The following is a 20453-nucleotide window of genomic DNA, read 5'->3' on the forward strand; positions in this document are numbered from 1 at the left end:
TTTTGCTGTCAAATGTTCCTTAAACTTTTCGATAGGCCTTTTGAGTGTGAGACAGAGAGACAATATAATATTGTGTGTGCAAGTGTCTGTGTGATCACCCTGGAAATGTACAAAGATACCTTTGTGCTAATGAGGTAGGGTCAGTGTGACATGTGAGTGAACTCCCAGGCTCCTCTCTGCTGGTCGTGTACCCTCCCTGTGACAGCCAGGGCGAAACTGCACGTTGTTGCCCTGGAGACCATCTCATGGTGAGAGAAGAAGACAGCTTTTTTTCTCACGTGAGAGAGAGAGGGTGAGAAGAGAGAAAGAGAGAGACTTGGATTTCAAGCCAATATCCAACTGTGTTTTAGAAATAAATCAGTCTTCCTTTAGAATTGTTTTTTTCCTATATCTTTTCCTGTCTTTCTTGTTTGCTCCGCCTCCACCACTTTGTTACGCAGACTGTTTTCTCTCTCTCTGTGTTTCTTAATTTTCTCTGTGTCTCTCTGTGAATAGACCCTTTGATGGTGTGTGCTGGCCACACAGGAAGTGCACTGCTAGAGGTGCGGCTCATGTGAGAAACACAAGACAGGATGCAGTGTGTGTGTAAGCATGTGAGACCGAATGACTGTTGTTACAATATAGATGGAACTTGTCTCAGATTAGACCCCCAATCTCCATCCTGCAAGCAATTAACTGAAAGTGTTTTTTAGTTGTTTCAACAACAAAAAAGTTTTTATTTTAGGAGAATAGATTTGGGAGTTCAGAATCAGAGAGATGGAGTGGCACTAAACATAAAAACAGTCAAATCAATCTGTGCTTTCAGTTGTTTCACATGCACGGGACAGTAGGGCCAACCTAAACGCCTCTAGGCACGGTAGGCAGGGGTATTTAATGTATTGTGCAGCAGGTAGATTTTTCTCTCCAGTAATCACCCTAGCAACAACAAACAGCTCTGCCCCAACCGAAGCTCCAATAAGCTTTAAAGCCCTGTCTTTCCTCACTTCCTCTCAACGCATTGGGTTTGGTTTGGCACTCTCCAGTTAGCAGGCGGCCATCTTGGATATAGCAATCAAGAAAACTACCCTTACTTTTGGGATGGGGAGGACTTTAACCGAACTTGGGTCTTTCGGGGTACCAGCACCGTCGGAAAACGGGGCAGCGCGCGTCGGAAGCTGAAAATCAATAGTAACCCAAGCCGCCAAAACTGGCTGCAAATTCTGAGACCGGTTTTACGTTAACACCCCTTCCCCTCCCCTTTTTCCTTGACTAGACATTCTGTGCATTTGTAGAGAGCCCGTGAACTATTGGAATACAGTTTATTCCGTTTTAGTTCCCTGAAAACGAATTGGAATATTTTGGAGCTCGGGGTTATGGTTTGTTGTTGGACAACCTTTTGTGGGTTGTTGTGTTTTTCGCAATCTGTCCCACCTCTGTACAGTAATGCGGTTCGACAATTTACCTAATTAATCTGTGGTCTAGACATCTTCCAGCGTGTGTTTGCTGGAATTTCGGCGTTGCGTTAAATCCATGTTCTTCAGTAGCATTTGTAGACCTGCTTTCCTCCTGTTGGGCTAAGGTGCAACAAAATAAAAAAGGAGACCCAGAACGCCGAACCACTTCGTGGAACAAGACATTAACATGTCAACCAGAACGCCACTACCTACTGTCAATGAGCGTGATACTGAAAATGTAAGTATTTGTTCAAGTAAGTTAGGCTTTAACGTTACTCCTTTCAGCTCTAAAATTGACATTGACCAACTTTGTAAGAATTATGTCTGTGCCGATTTAGGTGTCATAGTCTACATGTTATGGTACTTTCAAGACAACTGGGAATTGAGGGAAAAAAAGAGGTCAAAACATGACGTCAGTGAACTTCAGGTCGGAAAGTCAAATCAATTATTATTTGTCATATGCTTCGTAAACAACAGCGAAATGCTTGCTTACCGGCCCACCCAAACAATGCAGAAAGGGAAAAAAAGGGAAATGGTAGAAAAATAATAACACCAGAAATAATAAAAATAACACAATGAATTAATGATAACTTGTCTATCTATATACACGGGGTACCAGTACCGAGTCGATGTGCAGGGGTACGAGGTGATTGAGGTAGATCGAGTATATACACATAGGTAGGGATAAAATGACTATGCAACAGGATAGATAATAAATAGTAACAGCAGTGTATGTGATGAGTCAAGAGTTAGTGCAAAAGGGGTCATGCAGATATTCTGGGTAGCTATTAGTTAACTATTTATTTCACTTTTTAGCAGTCGTATAGCTTGGGGGTAGAAGCTGTTTAAGGTCCTGTTGGTTCTTGACTTGGTGCATCGGAATTGCTTGCCGAGTGATAGCAGAGAGAACAGTCAATGATTTGGGATTTTGGAGTCTTTCAAAAAATATCTAGAACCTTTCTCTTACATCTCCTGATGTAGAGGTCTTGGAAGGCAGGGAGCTCGACCCCAGTGATGTACTGGGCCATACGCATACCCTCTGCAGTGCCTTGTGGTCGGATGCCAAGCAGTTGCTATACCAAGATGATGCAGCCAGTCAAGATGCTCTCAATGGTGCAACTGTAGAATGTTTTGAAGATCTGAGGGCCCATGCCAAATCTTTTCAGCCTCCTGAGGAGGAAGAGGCATTGTCGTGCCCTCTTTACGACTGTGTTGGTGTGTTGTGGACCATGATAGTTCCTTAGTAATATGGACACCGAGGAACTTGAAGCTCTCGACCTGCTCCACAACAGCTCTGCCCTCTGTTACCTGTAGTCCATGATCAGCTCCTTGTCTTGCTGACATTGAGGGAGAGGTTGCTGTCCTAGCACCACACTGCCAGGTCTCTGACCGCATCCCCGTAGACGGTCTCATCGTTGGAGCTCTAGGAAGATGCCTGTTTCCATCTTGGAATTCCGGGTTGGTTGACTGTAAAAAAATGATTTTTCCCAGTAGAAGCTTTTTTTCTCTCTAAAGTTTCCAGGTGTCTTCAACACACTGAAGTCAGATTTCCGAGATTAAGTTCCCTGTTGTTTTGAACGGGACACCAGTCAGGCCAGAAAGCTCTAATATACAGTGCGCTCGGAAAGTATTCAGACCCCTTGAATTTTTCCAAATGTTGTTACGTTACAGCCTTATTCTAAAATTGATTAAATAAATAACAAAATCAGCAGCAATCTACTCACAATACCCAATAATGACATCACAATACCCCAGATTGACACAGCAAAAACAGGTTTTTATAAATTTGAGCAAATTCATAAAAAACAAACATACCATATTTACATAAGTATTCAAACCCTTTGCTATGAGGCTCGTAATTGAGCTCAGGTGCATCCTGTTTGCATTGATTATCCTTCAGGTGTCTCTACAACATGATGGGAGTAAATTAAATCGTGGTAAATTCAATTGATTGGACATGATTTGGAAAGACACACACCTGTTGTCATTTATACACATCACATTTATAATTTTTAAGCATGGGAAACTACAGGTGAGTTTACCTGCTGGTGCAAGGTGTAATCTTTACATTACAAAGATGCCTGCTTTGTTACTGGTTGGCATGGCATTCTGGGGTATATAGGTCAACCAGCACACACTATAATTAGGACAAGCTCTGTGCGCCCACCCCCTTGGAGTTGAGCGACAGGTGCCCAAAATGTGTTCACACGCCTCTGAGCATCAGTGAGCGCAATTTGGATCAATGAACTGTCACCAGCACAAAACCGGACAGGCAGCCTGCTCCGATGCCATTCAGATCGCCAATGCTAGGATGAAGGGCTCACACTCTGTAAAAAGGCACCGCATCACCATAGTAAGTATTCGTTTTCTTCTTGAAGTGACCCATTTTATTGGGGGTGGTATTTTGAAGTTTTCAATATGCGCCACAGTACTACGCGAGAGAGACTTTCTAGGCGAAGATAACGTAGTTATTCAGTTGAACTCGATTGCAAAAGTATCAATAGGGCTATTTAAGTGTCTCAGAGTTCGTACTAGTTTTGCCGTAAGGTTTTGGTGTTTGGAGAGACACGAATTATGTGTGCAAATGGGCTTTTTTTGTGAATTTGTGTGCGTCCTATTTATAAAGACCTCCATTGTGCCTTATCAGTAATTTGTGTCGAGAGGTCACAAGGCTTAGGAATGTTTTTCCCGTAGTGGCCACTGTATGCTGACCTTGACACGTTTATGGTAAATGGTCCTACTCTCTCACTTTTAGAGAGTAAGCAACCAACAGAGACAGACGATTTCAAAAACCTGTATTTTGCTACTCAGACTTGTCACTTTCAAGTCTAGGTTGATAAATTGGCCCTGTGGTGATTTTAAATGAGTCCCCTTGATCACACGGCACATAATTAGGCTATGTCTGACTCATGACGACATGAATTGAAGAACCTTTCACAATGGAGCCATTACTTGACACAATACGATTCCATCCCTGACCAAGTCTTTGACACTCTACGATTGCAACCTTGGTCTGTTATTTTGGGACACGTTGTTGATTCAGCGATAGACGGCACGCTGATGAAATACAGTAACAGCTGTAGGCAGCACGCTGATGAAATACAGTAACGGTAGTAGGCAGCACGCTGATGAAATACAGTAACGGTAGTAGGCAGCACGCTGATGAAATACAGTAACGGTAGTAGGCAGCACGCTGATGAAATACAGTAACGGTAGTAGGCAGCACGCTGATGAAATACAGTAACGGTATTAGGCAGCACGCTGATGAAATACAGTAACTGTCATTGTCTGTGCTTTACTGTTAGACTTGGAATTGTGAGATGGTTTGGCAGGATGATAAACACACAGATGGGCCTTCTGACGCTATCAAAGAGGATCAGCATATTTTTCAAGTTTGCTACTGTATCCATCTCTATACTGGGTTTACATCGCTGTAATGGTCCTAGAAATTAGGACGCTTCGATTCTTAGGGCCGTATTCCATAGAGGTCTATTGTTATGGTCTCATTGTACTGCACATTGTAGAATTATATTTCATAGTTGCCTTTTGGATTGTCTTTTGAAAGGTTAGAATAATCACGTTTTCTGTCAGTTTGAGCTTCAGGGCTTTTGGAACTAGCTTCTATAAAAGGTAGACCAGTTTGTTGGTGTCATTTGCATTTAAGCTAATCTGTGAAGGGGGGATGGGTAAAAACAAGCAAATAGTTAAACACGGTAGTTGTAGAAACAGAATTTGCTGTGCACTCCAGTAGCAAAAAATGCTCCTCCATGAACAGTGTTCTATTTTTTTTTTAACAGTCACTGTGTCTTATGAAACTCTTGGGTATAGACAAATAGAAAGTGCTCACTGTAACGCAGACACCACAAACTAAGGGGGTGTTTTCACAGCGTTGTGGTAACATCCCAGCAATGTGTCTAAAATGTTGGCACAATGTTACTGTAAAGGCCCTTTAGACAATTGCGATGGTTTCTAGACGTGTTTCCTTAAATGTAGGCCGAGACTGAAGTGAAGTTTTTTTTTTTTTTTTGCAATATCTTATTTTGTTCCAATGATCGTGCTAATCTCACTCACTGAAACCAACGACAACTTGGAAACCAATTGTAGGTCGCTATCTCCGAACTAAACAGATTGTATTAACATGTGGTTACATGGGGAATGTCAATGTTGTTACTAAAGTTACGTGTTTAGGTACATACGTATATAGAGTTACCCTGCAAGAATCCATTAACTGTTGACGGACGTTGAGGTTGAGAAAGGTGCTTGGTTTTGGTTGACCCATCTCAAGTGCTTGTCAGGATAGTACAGCTGTGCCCCATTTGGCTAACTGGACCTGCGTCACAGCCCTTCGGGCTGATGGATACTTTGCCGGGCTGGGACATCGATGTTGGATAGATACCACTCCACTACCAACCCTCCTCTCACCATACACCCACTATTGCTATTAAGGTCATTAACCTCTTCCCTTTTATTGTTTTGTAGGGCTGACCTCATTTAGGAAAATGGTCGATTGTTTGGTCGATAGGCTGTTGGTCGACTGAGATTTCTTTAGTTGAGCAGTAGCAAAAAAATGTAATATTATTCATGGTGTACAAGACACCTGTCTGATTCGCGCCTGTCTGAGTGGACTAATCCATTATGAAGGCTGTGGGGATGGTACAGTCCATCACTCTAAAGGATGTGCTGCTGAAATTGTATAAGGTTAAGGACAATGGTGCAACACTAATACAAATATTTGATATCAAAATGCTCTTTCTCCCGCTTTTGATAGTGGTCACGGTTCTGAAACATCCGTGCTCTGTTGAATTGGCGACTTTTCCTGGACCATGTTGCTATGTGCATAATAGCCAGGTTAACCAGCATATTGGTGTTGAGACCAATGTGGCGGAGGCAGCAGTGGAGTTAGGAGAAGAGAAAACAGCCCTTGCCTTAATTGTCTAAGAAAAGTGAGGAAATCCAAACTTAATTATGTCTATAACTGTTAAATGTGCCTGTCTTTTTATAAATCATCCATCTACAGTGCCTTCAGAAAGTATTCAGACCCCTTCACTTTTTATACATTTTGTTACGTTACAGCCTCATTCTAAAATGAATAAAAATCAAAAAATATTTTTAAAAATATCTACACACAATACCCTATTAAAAATGAAGCAAAAACAGGGTTTTTGAAAATTTTGCAAATGTATAAAAAAACAGAAATAACTTATTTAAATAATTATTCAGACACTTTGCTATGAGACACCAATGGAGCTCAGGTGCATCCTGTTTCCATTGATCATGTTTCTACAACTTGGAGTCCACCTGTGGTAATTTCAATTGAATGGCATGATTTGGAAAGGCACACACCTGTTTAAATATGGTCCGACAGTTGACAGTGCATGTCAGAGAAAAAACCAAGCCATGAGGTCGAAGGAATTTTCCGTAGAGCTCAGACAGAATGGTGTCGAGGCACAGATCTGGGGAAGGGTACCAAAAAATGTCTGCAGCATTCAAGGTCCTCAAGAACACAGTAGCCTCCATCATTCTTAAATAGAAGGTTTGGTACCAACAAGACAATCGTGGGAGAAGGGCCTTGGTCAGGGAGGTGAACAGAGCTCTACAGTTCCTCTGTGAAGATGGGAGAACCTTCCAGAAGGACAACCATCTCTGTAGAACTCCACCAATCAGGCCTTTATGGTAGAGTGGCCAGACGGTAGCCACTATGAGTTTGTCAAAAGGCACCTAAAGACTCTCAGACCATGAGAAACAAGATTCTCTGGTCTGATGAAACCAAGATTGAACTCTTTAGCCTGAATGCCAGGCGTCACCTTCTGGAGGAAACCTGGCACCATCCCCACGGTGAAGAATGGTAGTGGCAGCATCATGCTGTGGGGTTGTTTTTCGGTGGTAGGGGACTGGGAGACTAGTCAGGATCGAGGGAAAGATAGATCCTTGATGATAACCTGCTCCAGAGTGCTCAGGACCTCAGACTGGCGCAAAGGTTCACCTTCCAACAGGACAACGAGCCTAAACACACAGCCAAGTCTCTGAATGTCCTTGAGTGGCCCAGCCAGAGCCCGGACTTGAACCAGATCGAACATCTCTGGCGAGACCTGAAAATAGCTGTGCAGTGAGGCTCTTGAGAGGATCTGCAGAGAAGAATCAGTATAACCCCCCCCAAATACAGGTGTGCCAAGCTTTTAGCGTCATACCCAAGAAGACTCTAGGCTGTAATAACTGCCAAAGGTGCTTCAACAAAGTACTGAGTTAAGTGTCTGAATACTTATGTAAATGTGATATCATTATTTTTTAACATTTGCAAAAAATTCTAAAAAAACTGTTTATCCTTTGTCATTGTGTGTAGATTGATGAGGGGAAGAAAAAAACAATTTAAATACATTTTAGAATAAGGCTATAACATGAAAAATTGTGGTTAAGTCAAGGGGTTTGAACACTTTCCGAATGCACTGTATATCTACATAAGACAGATCCGGCTTCTGTTGCTTGAGTGTTTGTTTAATAGCCTACTGATACTGTGAGCAGCACGCCTCACGCAACTCATGTCGGATAAACATGTTTTTAATCTTTGCTATGCTGTAATACAAGCTTTACACTTAATTTTTTTCATTAGTATTATTTATTTAGTGTTGTTATTTATGCTGTTCCGAATTGTCAAATAATATTTGAAACACAAATAACCCTCCTTATTCTTGATCTTATTCTTATTCTTGATCTCCTTCTTATTGTTATTATTGCTATCATCATTCTAATAAGTAATGTCATTATCATTAGTTAACTTAGCAGCCTTGTGTAACTACCATCGAGCTGTAGGCCTAAGAGCGTATGCTGTTTAGTCATAATACGGTAACTTACTTTGGCCTATTTTTCAATATTTATATAGGCTACCGTATCATTCATTCGTTCATGTCATCACACAGCATACGAGTCATTCATCATTTGAAATGCAATCAAGCATTTTAGTTTTAAAATAACACAGCAAGCCTTAAATAATTAGCGTAAACAATAACTAAATCGTTCCATTTCTGCAATTGCATTTACAAATAAATGTTTTTAGTCTTTGCTGTGATAAAGGCTTTACAAAAATGTAAAACTTTTGTTTTTAAATTGACTCTGGTACGCTTTTAATTTATTTAGTGTTTACATTGTTCCAAACGGTCAGAAATTATATTGTAATATAACAGCACCTGTTTGACAAACACAATATCCACGCAGCGCTTGCTACTTACTGTTTTTTTTCTTGATCTCCCAGTATTTTCCACAACTAGTGAAATTTATTACACACATCTGACTTCCCTTTACCTCCTGAGCAACCAGAAAACATTCCCCCGTTTCAAGTTAAAACCTTTTAAGGCTGCTGTCCCTGTACAGGGATCAACATCAGTGGAAATTCAGAGTGACAACTAATAGTACTCGATACAACTCAAACTTTCATTAAAACACACATGCAGGGTACTCAATTAAAGCTACACTCGTTGTGAATCTAGCCAACATGTCAGATTTTTAAAATGCTTTTCGCCGAAAGCATGAGAAGCTATTATCTGATAGCATGCAACCCCCGAAATACCCAAACGGGACGTAAACAGAATAATTTGCGTAGCCGGCACTACACAAAACGCAGAAATAAAATATAAAACATTCATTACCTTTGACGAGCTTCTTTGTTGGCACTCCTATATGTCCCATAAACATCACAATTGGGTCTTTTTTTCGATTAAATCCGTCCATGTATACCCAAAATGTCCATTTATGAAGCCCGTCTGATCCATGGAAAAGCACCGTTCCAAAACGCAACGTCATTTTTTTTAAATAAAAAAAGTTGCCTATAAACTTTGACAAAACACTTCAAAGTACTTTTGTAATCCAACTTTAGGTATTAGTAAACGTTAATAATCGATCAAATTGATCACGGGGCGATCTGAATTCAATAGCAGCACGTTTGGAAATGATGCTCCATTTTGTCTCTCTCCAAACTTCCGCCTGTGTAGTCGATAACAGGAAGTGCCTATTTGTCATCTGACCAAGAATGAACTTCAATCTAAATGCCAGTACTGGCGACATCGTGTGGAAGCTGTTGGCATTGTAAACGGATCACTATATATTTTCCCTTGCCATAGACAATACAGAGACTGGCGGATGGATATTTTTTGGTGAACAGTTTTCCTTGGGATTTTGCCTGCTAAACACGTTCTGTTATAGTCACAGACATGATTTAACCAGTTTTATAAACTTCAGTGTTTTCTATCCACACATACTAATCATATACTATATTCCTGGCATGAGTAGCAGGACGTTGAAATTTTGCGCGACTTTTAACAAAAAGCTGTGAAAATTCGCAGCATCCCCAACAGGTTTTAATTTGTCACATCCTCTGCATCCAATTTGCTGTCACGTGTTAAGGCATTTGGAATATGTTCAATGTATTGATGTGATTATGATATGCTATAGGTCAGGCCCTATTGGTCATGTGCATGCGATGGATACATGTGTCATGTAAAGAGAGCAACGGTTGAGGGACTAGGAAATGTTCTTCCGAAACAAGTGAGGGATTTCTGTAACAACTTTTCAGTCAGAAATGGCTGTAATTATGTTGCAGCTTCAGCAACATGGACAGCGTAATAAACACTGATGTTCTGTGGTGGTCGCTGTAGCAGGGAGGAGAGAGAGACAGCGTAATAAACACTGATGTTTTGTGGTGGTTGCTGCAGCAGGAAGAAGAGAGAGACGGTGTGTGCTAGTCACAGTCACTCGCTGTAATTTATTAAAACATTTTTTTTACAAATCACAGCAAGTTTAAGTCCTGCCCGGCACAATCAAATCAATTGCGGTTAGACTCCCTCTAATCATTTGTGTGTATTAACTATTTCTTCAAACAGAGCGCTTAACGCATCGGACAAGTATATTGCATATAGTTGATTTGATTCAAATACGTAGGATATGTCTATATATGGAAAAATACACATTTAAACATTTCTACCAATTAATTTAGTTTAAAGAACAGAACTCTCGATCGACCAGGATTTGTTTTGTTTGTTGGGACAGCCCTAATTGCTTGTCATTAATACAACACGTGTGGTTTTCCATAGAACGTAGTACCCCCTTTTTTTTGGGCAAATCTCATTATTAAATTTATTTAAGTGTTATTTGTATTTTATTAAACTTATTTTTACACTAAGCCATTCCGAAGTTATTCAGAGTGCACTAGTTGATTCAACTGTGATTAGGGCTTTCTGAGAAAAATTAAACCTCACAGTGAGGCTCAATCTTACATTCATTGTGTTTGGAGCTTATCTTTGTATCCGGACCTTATCAGTTGATAGCAGTGCAAAACCGCACAGTAGTTAGTCAGTCTATAAATGAATTGATATCGAGCGTATGTGAAGATACAACTCATTAGAAAGACAATGTATACCTGGGTTGATTGCTGTGAAAATGGAATTGATTCTGAGACTGTTGTTGGGTGATGGTATGGGTATCCACATCTATACATTCCTTTTTTTAAATTTTATTTTTACGTTTTATTTAACTAGGCAAGTCAGTTAAGAACAAAATCTTATTTTTAATGATGGCCTAGGAACAGTGGGTTAACTGCCTGTTCAGGGGCAGAACAACAGATTTGTACCTTGTCAGCTTGGGGGTTTGAACTTGCAACCTTCCGGTTACTAGTCCAACGCTCTAACCACTAGGCTACCCTGCCGCCCTTACTTCAAGATACAGTATTTTAACCTGGTCTTAAAAATATATATATATATATATATATTTTATCACAGTTGAAGTCGGAAGTTTACAAACACCTTAGCCAAATGCATTTAAACTCAGTTTTTCACAATTCCAGACGTTTAATCCCAGTAAATATTCCCTGTTTTAGGTCAGTTAGGATCACCACTTTATTTTAAGAATGTGAAATGTCAGAATAATAGTAGCGAGAATGATTTATTTCAGCTTTTATTTCTTTCATCACATTCCCAGTGGGAAAGAAGTTTACGTACACTCAATTAGTATTTGGTAGCATTGCCTTAGAATTGCTTAACTTCGGTCAATTGTTTCAGTAGCCCTCCACAAGCTTCCCACAATATGTTGAGTGAATTTTGGCCCAATCCTCCTGACAGAGCTGGTGTAACTGAGTCAGGTTTGTAGGCCTCCTTGCTTGCTCATGCTTTTTCAGTTCTGCCCACAAATTCTCTATAGGATTGAGGTCAGGGCTTTGTGATGGCCACTCCAATACCTTGACTTTGTAGTAGTTAAGCCATTTTGCAACAACTTTGAAAGAATGCTTGGGGTCGTTGTCCATTTGGAAGACCCATTTGCGACCAAGCTTTAACTTCCTGACTGATGTCTTGAGATGTTGCTTCAATATATCCACATAATTTTCCTCCCTCATGATGCCATCTAGTTTGTGAAGTGCACCAGTCCCTCCTGCAGCAAAGCACCCCCACAACATGATGCTGCCACCCCCGCGCTTCACGGTTGGGATGGTGTTCTTCGGCTTGCAAGCCTCCCCCTTTTTCCTACAAACATAACGATGGTCATTATGGCCAAACAGTTCTATTTTTTTGTTTCATCAGACCAGAGGACATTTCTCCAAAAAGTATGATCTTTGTCCCCATTTTTAATTTATTTTTATTTGACCTTTATTTAACTAGGCAAGTCAGTTAGGAACAAATTCTTATTTTCAATGACGGCCTAGGAACAGTGGGTTAACTGCCTGTTCAGGGGCAGAACGACATATTTGTACCTTGTCAGCTCGGGGATTTGAACTTGCAACCTTCAGGTTACTAGTCCAACACTCTAACTACTAGGCTACCCTGCCACCCCATGTGCAGTTACAAACCGTAGTCTGGCTTTTTTATGGCGGTTTCGGAGCAGTGGCTTCTTCCTTGCAGAGCGGCCTTTCAGGTTATGTTGATATAGGACTCGTTTTACTGTGGATATAGATACTTTTGTACCTGTTTCCTCCAGCATCTTCACAAGATCCTTTGCTGTTGTTCTGGGATTGATTTTCACTTTTCGCAACAAAGTACGTTCATCTCTAGGAGACAGAACGTGTTTCCTTCCTGAGCTGAATGATTGCTGCGTGGTCCCATGGTGTTTATACTTGGATAATATTGTTTGTACAGATGAACGTGGTACCTTCAGGCATTTGGAAATTGCTCCAAAGGATGAACCAGACTTGTGGAGGTGAACCATTTTTTTTCTGAGGTTTTGGCTGATTTCTTTTGATTTTCTCATGATGCCAAGCAAAGAGGCACTGAGTTTGAAGGTAGGCCTTGAAATACATCCAGAGATACACCTCCAATTGACTCAAATGATGTCAATTAGCCTATCAGAAGCTTCTAAAGCCATGACATAATTTTCTGGAATTTTCCAGGCTGTTTAAAGGCACAGTCAACTTAGTGTATGTAAACCTCTGACCCACTGGAACTGTGATACAGTAAAATAATCTGTCTGTAAACAATTGTTGGAAAAATTACTTGTCATGCACAAAGTAGATGTCCTAACCAACTTGCCAAAACTATAGTTTGTTAACAAGACATTTTTGGAGAGGTTGAAAAACGAGTTTTAATGTCTCCAACCTAAGTGTATGTAAGCTTCCGACTTCAACTGTATGTTTTACTGAAATATATATGTATACAGTCAATTTTAACAACCAATGTCCCATTTTTAAAGACATTGGCTCTTAAGCTATTTTGAGTCTGTTCAAGGTCTGCATTCTAAAATAAGTGTCTGTTCCAGATGAGTTATTACACTGTTGGAAGGTTTCCCTGTGAGTGCAGCCGCACGCTCACTCAAGTGCTTTGCTCAGTCTTTTCACCTAATGCTAATGACGTTACAGCGTTGTTCAAACATTCAGCAATCTCTTCTATACCCTGTTATTACTAGGCAGTGCTGATATCATTATTTACGACCAGGACTTTATTCCCTTCAGAACAGCAACTCATGCTAATGGCTGGACAACATTTGTCAAACATTCACCAATCGTTTGTATCCTTTCCCATCTTTACCAATGGTGATATAATGCCACCAGGAATTTTTTTTCTCCCCAAAACATCAGCTCGATGAACACTTTATTCAAACAGTTAGGAAATGAGATGGCAAGTTGGGGGAGAAATTGGCAAGGTTGCTCACGAGGATTGAAACCCAGTCTCCGGTGATTGTTTTAATGTCTATTGACAAGTTGAGCTCTGATCAATGCCCTCCAGGCCAGGAACATTGGTTATCCCAGTAGTAGAGAGAGTCTTGTTCCTTCTTTCTTGGAAAGAGTTTAGGAAAGGCCGTAGCTCCATGAACATTTTATAAACCTGTAATTTGTTTCAACTGATTCCATTTAATCAGGATTAAACTCAAATCAATGATTACCTCATTATTTGTCTAGTCTTTGCTTTTCACGTGTTGTGAGACAAATTTTATATGTCCCAAGAATCGAGTTATTGTGCTAGTGTGCTTCTTCCACTACCATAAAACATACATTTAGACTGCTGAAACAAGCTCACAATTATTCTTCATGAAATGTACCTTTTCTAGCTTTGGCATTTGATTGTCAAGCTCTTAGGTGCCATGTTTCTGCGTGTCTACACAAGATCAATGTCCTGTTTAGTCGATATTCTCTGACATGCAACTTCAAATGACTTTTGACCTTCTTCTAATCTCCTCCCCACAGCACACCTCGCACACCGATGGGCGCAACGAGGTCACCACGCGGCCCGTCCGCTCAGGTGCCCGCTGCCGGAACTCCATTGCCTCGTGCGCCGACGAGCAACCGCACATCGGCAACTACCGGCTGCTCAAAACCATCGGAAAGGGCAACTTTGCCAAGGTCAAGCTGGCGCGTCACATCCTCACGGGCCGAGAGGTGAGACAGCAGCAGGAACATTTTCTCATTTGTTTGGCTAGGGTAGAATACACTAAAGTAGAATAGATAGCAATAATTGTTTGCTTAAAAAAAATATATATATTTTGAGTACAATGTTGGTTAGTAGATTTAGCTGATACCAGCCACCTCACCCTTGCTGTACTTGACAAGTCAAGGGGCAACACTCTGTACCAATCGTAACAGTAGTCACTGTAATTGCATTTTGTTTGTTGGCGAAACAAACAAAATGCAAGTTGGGGAAATTGTATTAAATGTACTAAACTTACTGAAGCAACAAGCTAGAGGCAAATTGTATTGAGACCCCCTCCAGCCCTCAGTTCTCCTAGAGGCGGCAGTGCTTTACACACTCTAAAATGGCACCGTGGCAATCTGAGAAACAAGTTTGTTATTATTGAGTGGCCAGCCGATGGGCATGCTAATTCCTATGTGAAGTGATTTTTTTTCTTCTCCCCCCTTTACTCTCTCTTGACAGGTTGCCATCAAAATCATCGACAAGACACAGCTGAATCCTACCAGCCTTCAAAAGGTAAAAGAAAAACCTGTCTTGTCTCCCTATTGGACACTGCACATCCTTTTCCATTCTCTGGTTGTAGAGGACTGGGATATCATTAGGCCTCCACTGCAGTGTACAGTTGAAGTCAGAAGTTTACCTACACCTTAGTCAAAAACATTTAAACTCAGTTTTTCACAGTTCCTGACATTTAATCCTATTAAAATTCCCTGTCTTAGGTCAGTTAGGATCACCACTTTATTTTAAGAATGTGAAATGTCAGAGTAATAGTGTAGAGAGTGATTTATTTCAGCTTTTATTTCTTTCATCACATTCCCAGTGGGAAAGAAGTTTACATACACTCAATTAGTATTTGGTAGCATTGCCTTAGAATTGTTTAACTTGGGTCAATTGTTTCAGTAGCCTTCCACAAGCTTCCCACAATATGTTGAGTGAATTTTGGCCCAATCCTCCTGACAGAGCTGGTGTAACTGAGTCAGGTTTGTAGGCCTCCTTGCTTGCTCACACTTTTTCAGTTCTGCCCACAAACTGTCTATAATTTTGAGGTCCGGGCTTTGTGATGGCCAGTCCAATACCTTGACTTTGTTGTCCTTAAACCATTTTGCCCCAACTTTGGAAGTATACTTGGGGTCGTTGTCCATTTGGAAGACGCATTTGCGACCAAGCTTTAACTTCCTGACTGATGTCTTGAGATGTTGCTTCAATATATCCACATAATTTTCCTCCCTCATGATGCCATCTAGTTTGTGAAGTGCACCAGTCCCTCCTGCAGCAAAGCACCCCCACAACATGATGCTGCCACCCCCGTGCTTCACGGTTGGGATGGTGTCCTTCGGCTTGCAAGCCTCCCCCTTTTTCCTCCAAACATAACGATGGTCATTATGGCCAAACAGTTCTATTTTTGTTTCATCAGACCAACATGTACGATCTTTGCCCCTATGTGCAGTTGCAAACCGCAGTCTGGCTTTTTTATGGTGGTTTTGGAGCAGTGGCTTCTTCCTTGCTGAGCGGCCTTTCAGGTTATGTTGATATAGGACTCGTTTTACTGTGGCTATAGATACTTTTGTACCTGTTTCCTCCAGCATCTTCACAAGGTCCTTTGCTGTTGTTCTGGGATTGATTTGCACTTTTTGCACCAAAGTACATTCATCTCTAGGAGACAGAACGGGTCTCCTTCCTGAGCTGTATGACAGCTACATGGTCCCATGGTGTTTATACTTGCATACTATCGTTTGTACAGATGAACGTGGTACCTTCAGGAGTTTGATAATTGCTCCCAAGGATGAACTAGACCTGTGGAGGTGTACCATTTTATTTTCCAAGGTCTTGGCTGATTTCTTTTGATTTTCCCATGATGTCAAGCAAAGAGGCACTGAGCTTGAAGGTAGGCCTTGAAATACATCCACAGGTACACCTCCAATTCACTCAAATGATGTCAATTAGCCTATCAGAAGCTTCTAAAGCCATGACATTATTTTCTGGAATTTTCCAAGCTGTTTAAAGGCACAGTCAACTTAGTGTATGTAAACTTCTGACCCACTGGAATTGTGATACAGTGAATCATAAGTGAAATAATCTTTCTGTAAACAATTGTTGGAAAAATTACTTGTGTCATGCACAAAATAGATGTCCTAACCGACTTGCCAAAACTGTAGTTTTGTTAAAAATAAATTTGTGGAGTGGTTTAAAAACTAGTTGTAATGACTCCAACCTAAGTGGATGTAAACTTCCGACTTCAACTGTATATAATATTTCTACTTTGTAAGCTGTATGCGGTGAAAAGTGTTAGTACATTAGTAACCCTTCATGCCCTATTTCCATGATATATTATAAAATCAGTCTGTCTTTTATTTTGATGGAGGTGGCCTGTGAGTGTATGGGACTACCCTTCATCAAGTAGCCCTTGAAACTAGTTTTGTACCGAAATGCACAATTATAGCTAACTAATACGATTCCCCCATGGGATTTTGACATGTTGTGATTCTGGGTGCTTCAGTACGTGTCTTGGAAGCACAACTAGCTTAATTTCAGTGTGTGTAACTCACGAACTTCACAGCAGACTCAGCATTAGTTTGAGCAGAGGCGCAGAGTCCAGACCCCCTTAAAGGTCTAAGTGGTTGTACTGCACTGCATGGTGGGAGGCAGGGGGTAAAGTGGTGGCTTGTAGAGGAAACCTCAGCAGACTTGGATTTCAGAGGCTGCTAATAATACCCTCGGAGGAGATCTCAGAATGGGAGGCTGGTGAAAGAACAGCGCTGGCCCTGCCAACAAGGAAAGAGATGCAGCAACTGGGGTCTGGGCTGTAAGTGGGGAAAAGAACGGGCTATTGACCCGTTGAAGTACAGAGGATCTGGAGCACACAGGACCCAAACTGTCATCTTCATGGGCTGTTTATGATGATGAAAAGCTGAAATGATCCGACGCTTAAACATGCCAGCTGGCCCAAATATAGTTAAAGGTAACAAATGAGGTGATGTCTTTCTGGACTTTATATTTGAAAAACCATTTTGAGTGCCGTAACCTTTTCCACCAATAATGTTTGTGGCAGAGTAACCTTAATCTAAAATTAGGACACGTGCCAACTAGTAATGTCATATTTATATTTCACCTAACCCCCCCCATATTTTCTGAGACCCACTTGAAACTGTAGTAGACGTTGCTACGGTGCAATTTACCAGGGTGGCAATTTACTAGACTGTGGCTACTGCCCTGTCGTGTCTGCCCCCCTTCCTTCAGCTATATAGATCAGACTGTCACATTGGGGTCGGTGGAGACTGATGACGTTCACCCCCCCCCCTCCACCCCACCAACTCCTATAATTAGCCAGCACTTGTTTTTCCAGGCCATCGATTCGGTTTGCTTTCCATTCGCTGGCCAATTGACAGCCCGTGGCTTGAACTGTGGGTATACAGGATGGTTGGTGGCAGAGTAGGGAGAGGAGAGGATGAACACAAGGACGATGAAGGAGAGGAGAGGAGAGCGGGCGAGTGTCATGCTGCGCTCTCTCTCTTTAGCTTCTCACTCTCCACCCGGGTGCTTAGCTCTTCACCAGGAGCCCACTGCTTTCTGGGTCGGCAGGCGAAGCCAACAGGCATCTGCTTGATGAAGTGGTCTAAAACAATTCCTGGTTCTGCGCCATTGCGTAACTGAGCCTCCAGTGGGCGTCCAACAGAGCCGGATAGCTTTTACAAGCTTGACGTGTCCTCACAGAGTTTTACCTCCACGCAGCACTTTATTGTCCTCACAGAGTTTTACCTCCACACAGCGCTTTATTGTCCTCACAGAGTTTTACCTCCACACAGCACTTTATTGTCCTCACAGCGTTTTTACCTCCACACAGCACTTTATTGTCCTCACAGCGTTTTTACCTCCACACAGCACTTTATTGTCCTCACAGCGTTTTTGTCCTCCACACAGCACTTTATTGTCCTCACAGAGTTTTACCTCCACACAGCACTTTATTGTCCTCACAGAGTTTTACCTCCACACAGCACTTTATTGTCCTCACAGCGTTTTTACCTCCACACAGCACTTTATTGTCCTCACAGCGTTTTTACCTCCACACAGCACTTTATTGTCCTCACAGCGTTTTTACCTCCACACAGCACTTTATTGTCCTCACAGCGTTTTTACCTCCACACAGCACTTTATTGTCCTCACAGCGTTTTTACCTCCACACAGCACTTTATTGTCCTCACAGCGTTTTTACCTCCACACAGCACTTTATTGTCCTCACAGCGTTTTTACCTCCACACAGCACTTTATTGTCCTCACAGCGTTTTTACCTCCACACAGCACTTTATTGTCCTCACAGCGTTTTTACCTCCACACAGCACTTTATTGTCCTCACAGCGTTTTTACCTCCACACAGCACTTTATTGTCCTCACAGTGCTTTATTGTTTGATAAGTCATCGTCTCTATGGTCTGACCCTTCGACCCATTACTGGTCACTGAGGAAGTTTTATCTGTAAGACCTCTGGGTCCATGTTGAAAGGTCTGCTTAGTCTGTTCAACTGGATTACTATGGCAACTTTGGGACGAAGTTAGTTGATGTTGACTTGAAGGATATGAATGGTAACACAGACAGGAAATGCTGTAGTGGTAAATAGTTTTGAATGTTAAACTCATCTGAATACCCCTAATGGGAACTGTATTAAAGCGCTCTATCTTCCCTGCTGTTAAATGCATCTGTCATTCACTCTCATGTCATCTTTAAACATGACCTGATTTAGGTGGAAAGTTTTTTACATTGGATGTGTGGATATTTTTAAAAAATAAAATAAAAAGCCACCCAATGATGGTATGGATTATACTCAGAAGTGGTGAGAAAAACAACACATGATGTCTGAACATCAGTTGAAGAGTATGACCACTGGACTGATTTAATTTTACATTTTATTTTCTATTATTTTTTTCTTCTTTTTTTTTACAGTCCATCGGGGCATCCTAGATTAAAATACACTGGTCCACCAACACATCTCAGGACCTCATTCTGACAATGGGCACCTTTTTTGTACAGCTAAAACATTTTTTCATCCCGCCAGCCTTCTTTACATCCCCTCTTGCGCTCATCGGTTTGTTTTCACAGACTCGTTCGCTGCAGCTATTTTTATTTTACTGTGGTGTGACGTGTGACCTCTTATGTAATTGGTGGGAGTGGGAGGAGAGCCCCACTGTCGATTCAGTCAATCTTCCTGCTTTTAGAAGCGATGTGGTTTTATGAAGACCTGAGGTCAGGGCACCGGGATGTGAATACAAGTAGCGGAGGATGAGCTTGAAGTATACTATTAAAACCCTTCAAACACATCAATGGCTCTGCTCGAGGCGACGTCACCCTTACCTGGGTGTCGGGAGCCATGGTAGTCAGCCATAGGATGTGTGGGGTTGGGAGGAGGAGGTGCGATGTAGAGCAGGAGAATAGTTTTCAGCTTTGGTAGATGACATCAGTTGATTTTTACCTCTAAATGTTAGTGCCATACATTTGTATTCTGATGGCTTTCGTTGTATCTTGTCGGCTCTGTATCAACATAGCGGGTTCACATTCAAATGTTTTCACACTTTTGTGTTTATGGATTCAAATGAGTGTCTACACAATAATCTCTATTATTCCACTAGTATGAGGCCATATTCAATCCAAGCTGGCCACAGTGAATTTCTGGGGAAAGACGAAACAATGGTCTGCCTGTACTGTGCTGCATGTTTGGATGAATATAATCAGGAAGAGAATGATTCATGTGTGAGGGGAAAAAAAGATACCCAATTATGGTGTTCATTCATCTTTCTCACAGTACGGGAAGAAGGATTTTTTTTGATCCAACTCGGGTAACTTCCAGTTACCGCTTTTGATTGAAGAACAACATCAAGTTTCCAACTCCTCCACATATTGTAATTTACCCTATTGTGGAAGCAGAAGGGTGAGCAGGTACTCTGTGTTTTTGTAGGTGTAACTCAGTTTTGGGACAGGGACTGGGACTACAGTTAGCGATGCCTCAGGAATGCGTGTGCCGGAGCAATCAGGGTTGTCTGGTGGCCCTTAGCTATGTTGGCCAGTCCCTTTTTTTTTTTGCTTCTGGCAAAGCAGTGACCTCATTCATTGGCGTCGACATCAGTAGCAGAAAGGGACTATTGCTGTTATGTCTGTGG

At 41.5% G+C, this 20453-nt stretch overlaps 1 protein-coding gene across 15 annotated transcripts in view; it reads left to right on the top strand.

The window, feature by feature from the left end:
* The first annotated feature begins 983 nt into the window (after positions 1-983).
* The window catches only part of LOC112249826 (MAP/microtubule affinity-regulating kinase 3-like), a 117736-nt gene continuing 98266 nt past the window's right edge, over positions 984-20453 (top strand). For 14 of the 15 annotated variants that reach the window (XR_006083343.1, XM_042321437.1, XM_042321440.1 and 11 more), the window contains exons 1-3: positions 3661-3786; positions 14086-14277; positions 14771-14824. Coding sequence is in view for 14 of the 15 variants with exons in the window: in XM_042321437.1 (XP_042177371.1) it covers positions 3676-3786; positions 14086-14277; positions 14771-14824 (357 nt within the window). In the remaining variant the exon portion in view is untranslated. Of the gene's footprint in view, positions 1672-3660; positions 3787-14085; positions 14278-14770; positions 14825-20453 lie in introns of those variants that run through there. The other variant, XM_042321441.1, reaches the window with a different exon arrangement.

The sequence above is a fragment of the Oncorhynchus tshawytscha genome, linkage group LG05 (genome assembly GCF_018296145.1).
Source record: "Oncorhynchus tshawytscha isolate Ot180627B linkage group LG05, Otsh_v2.0, whole genome shotgun sequence".
Lineage (NCBI taxonomy): Eukaryota > Metazoa > Chordata > Actinopteri > Salmoniformes > Salmonidae > Oncorhynchus > Oncorhynchus tshawytscha.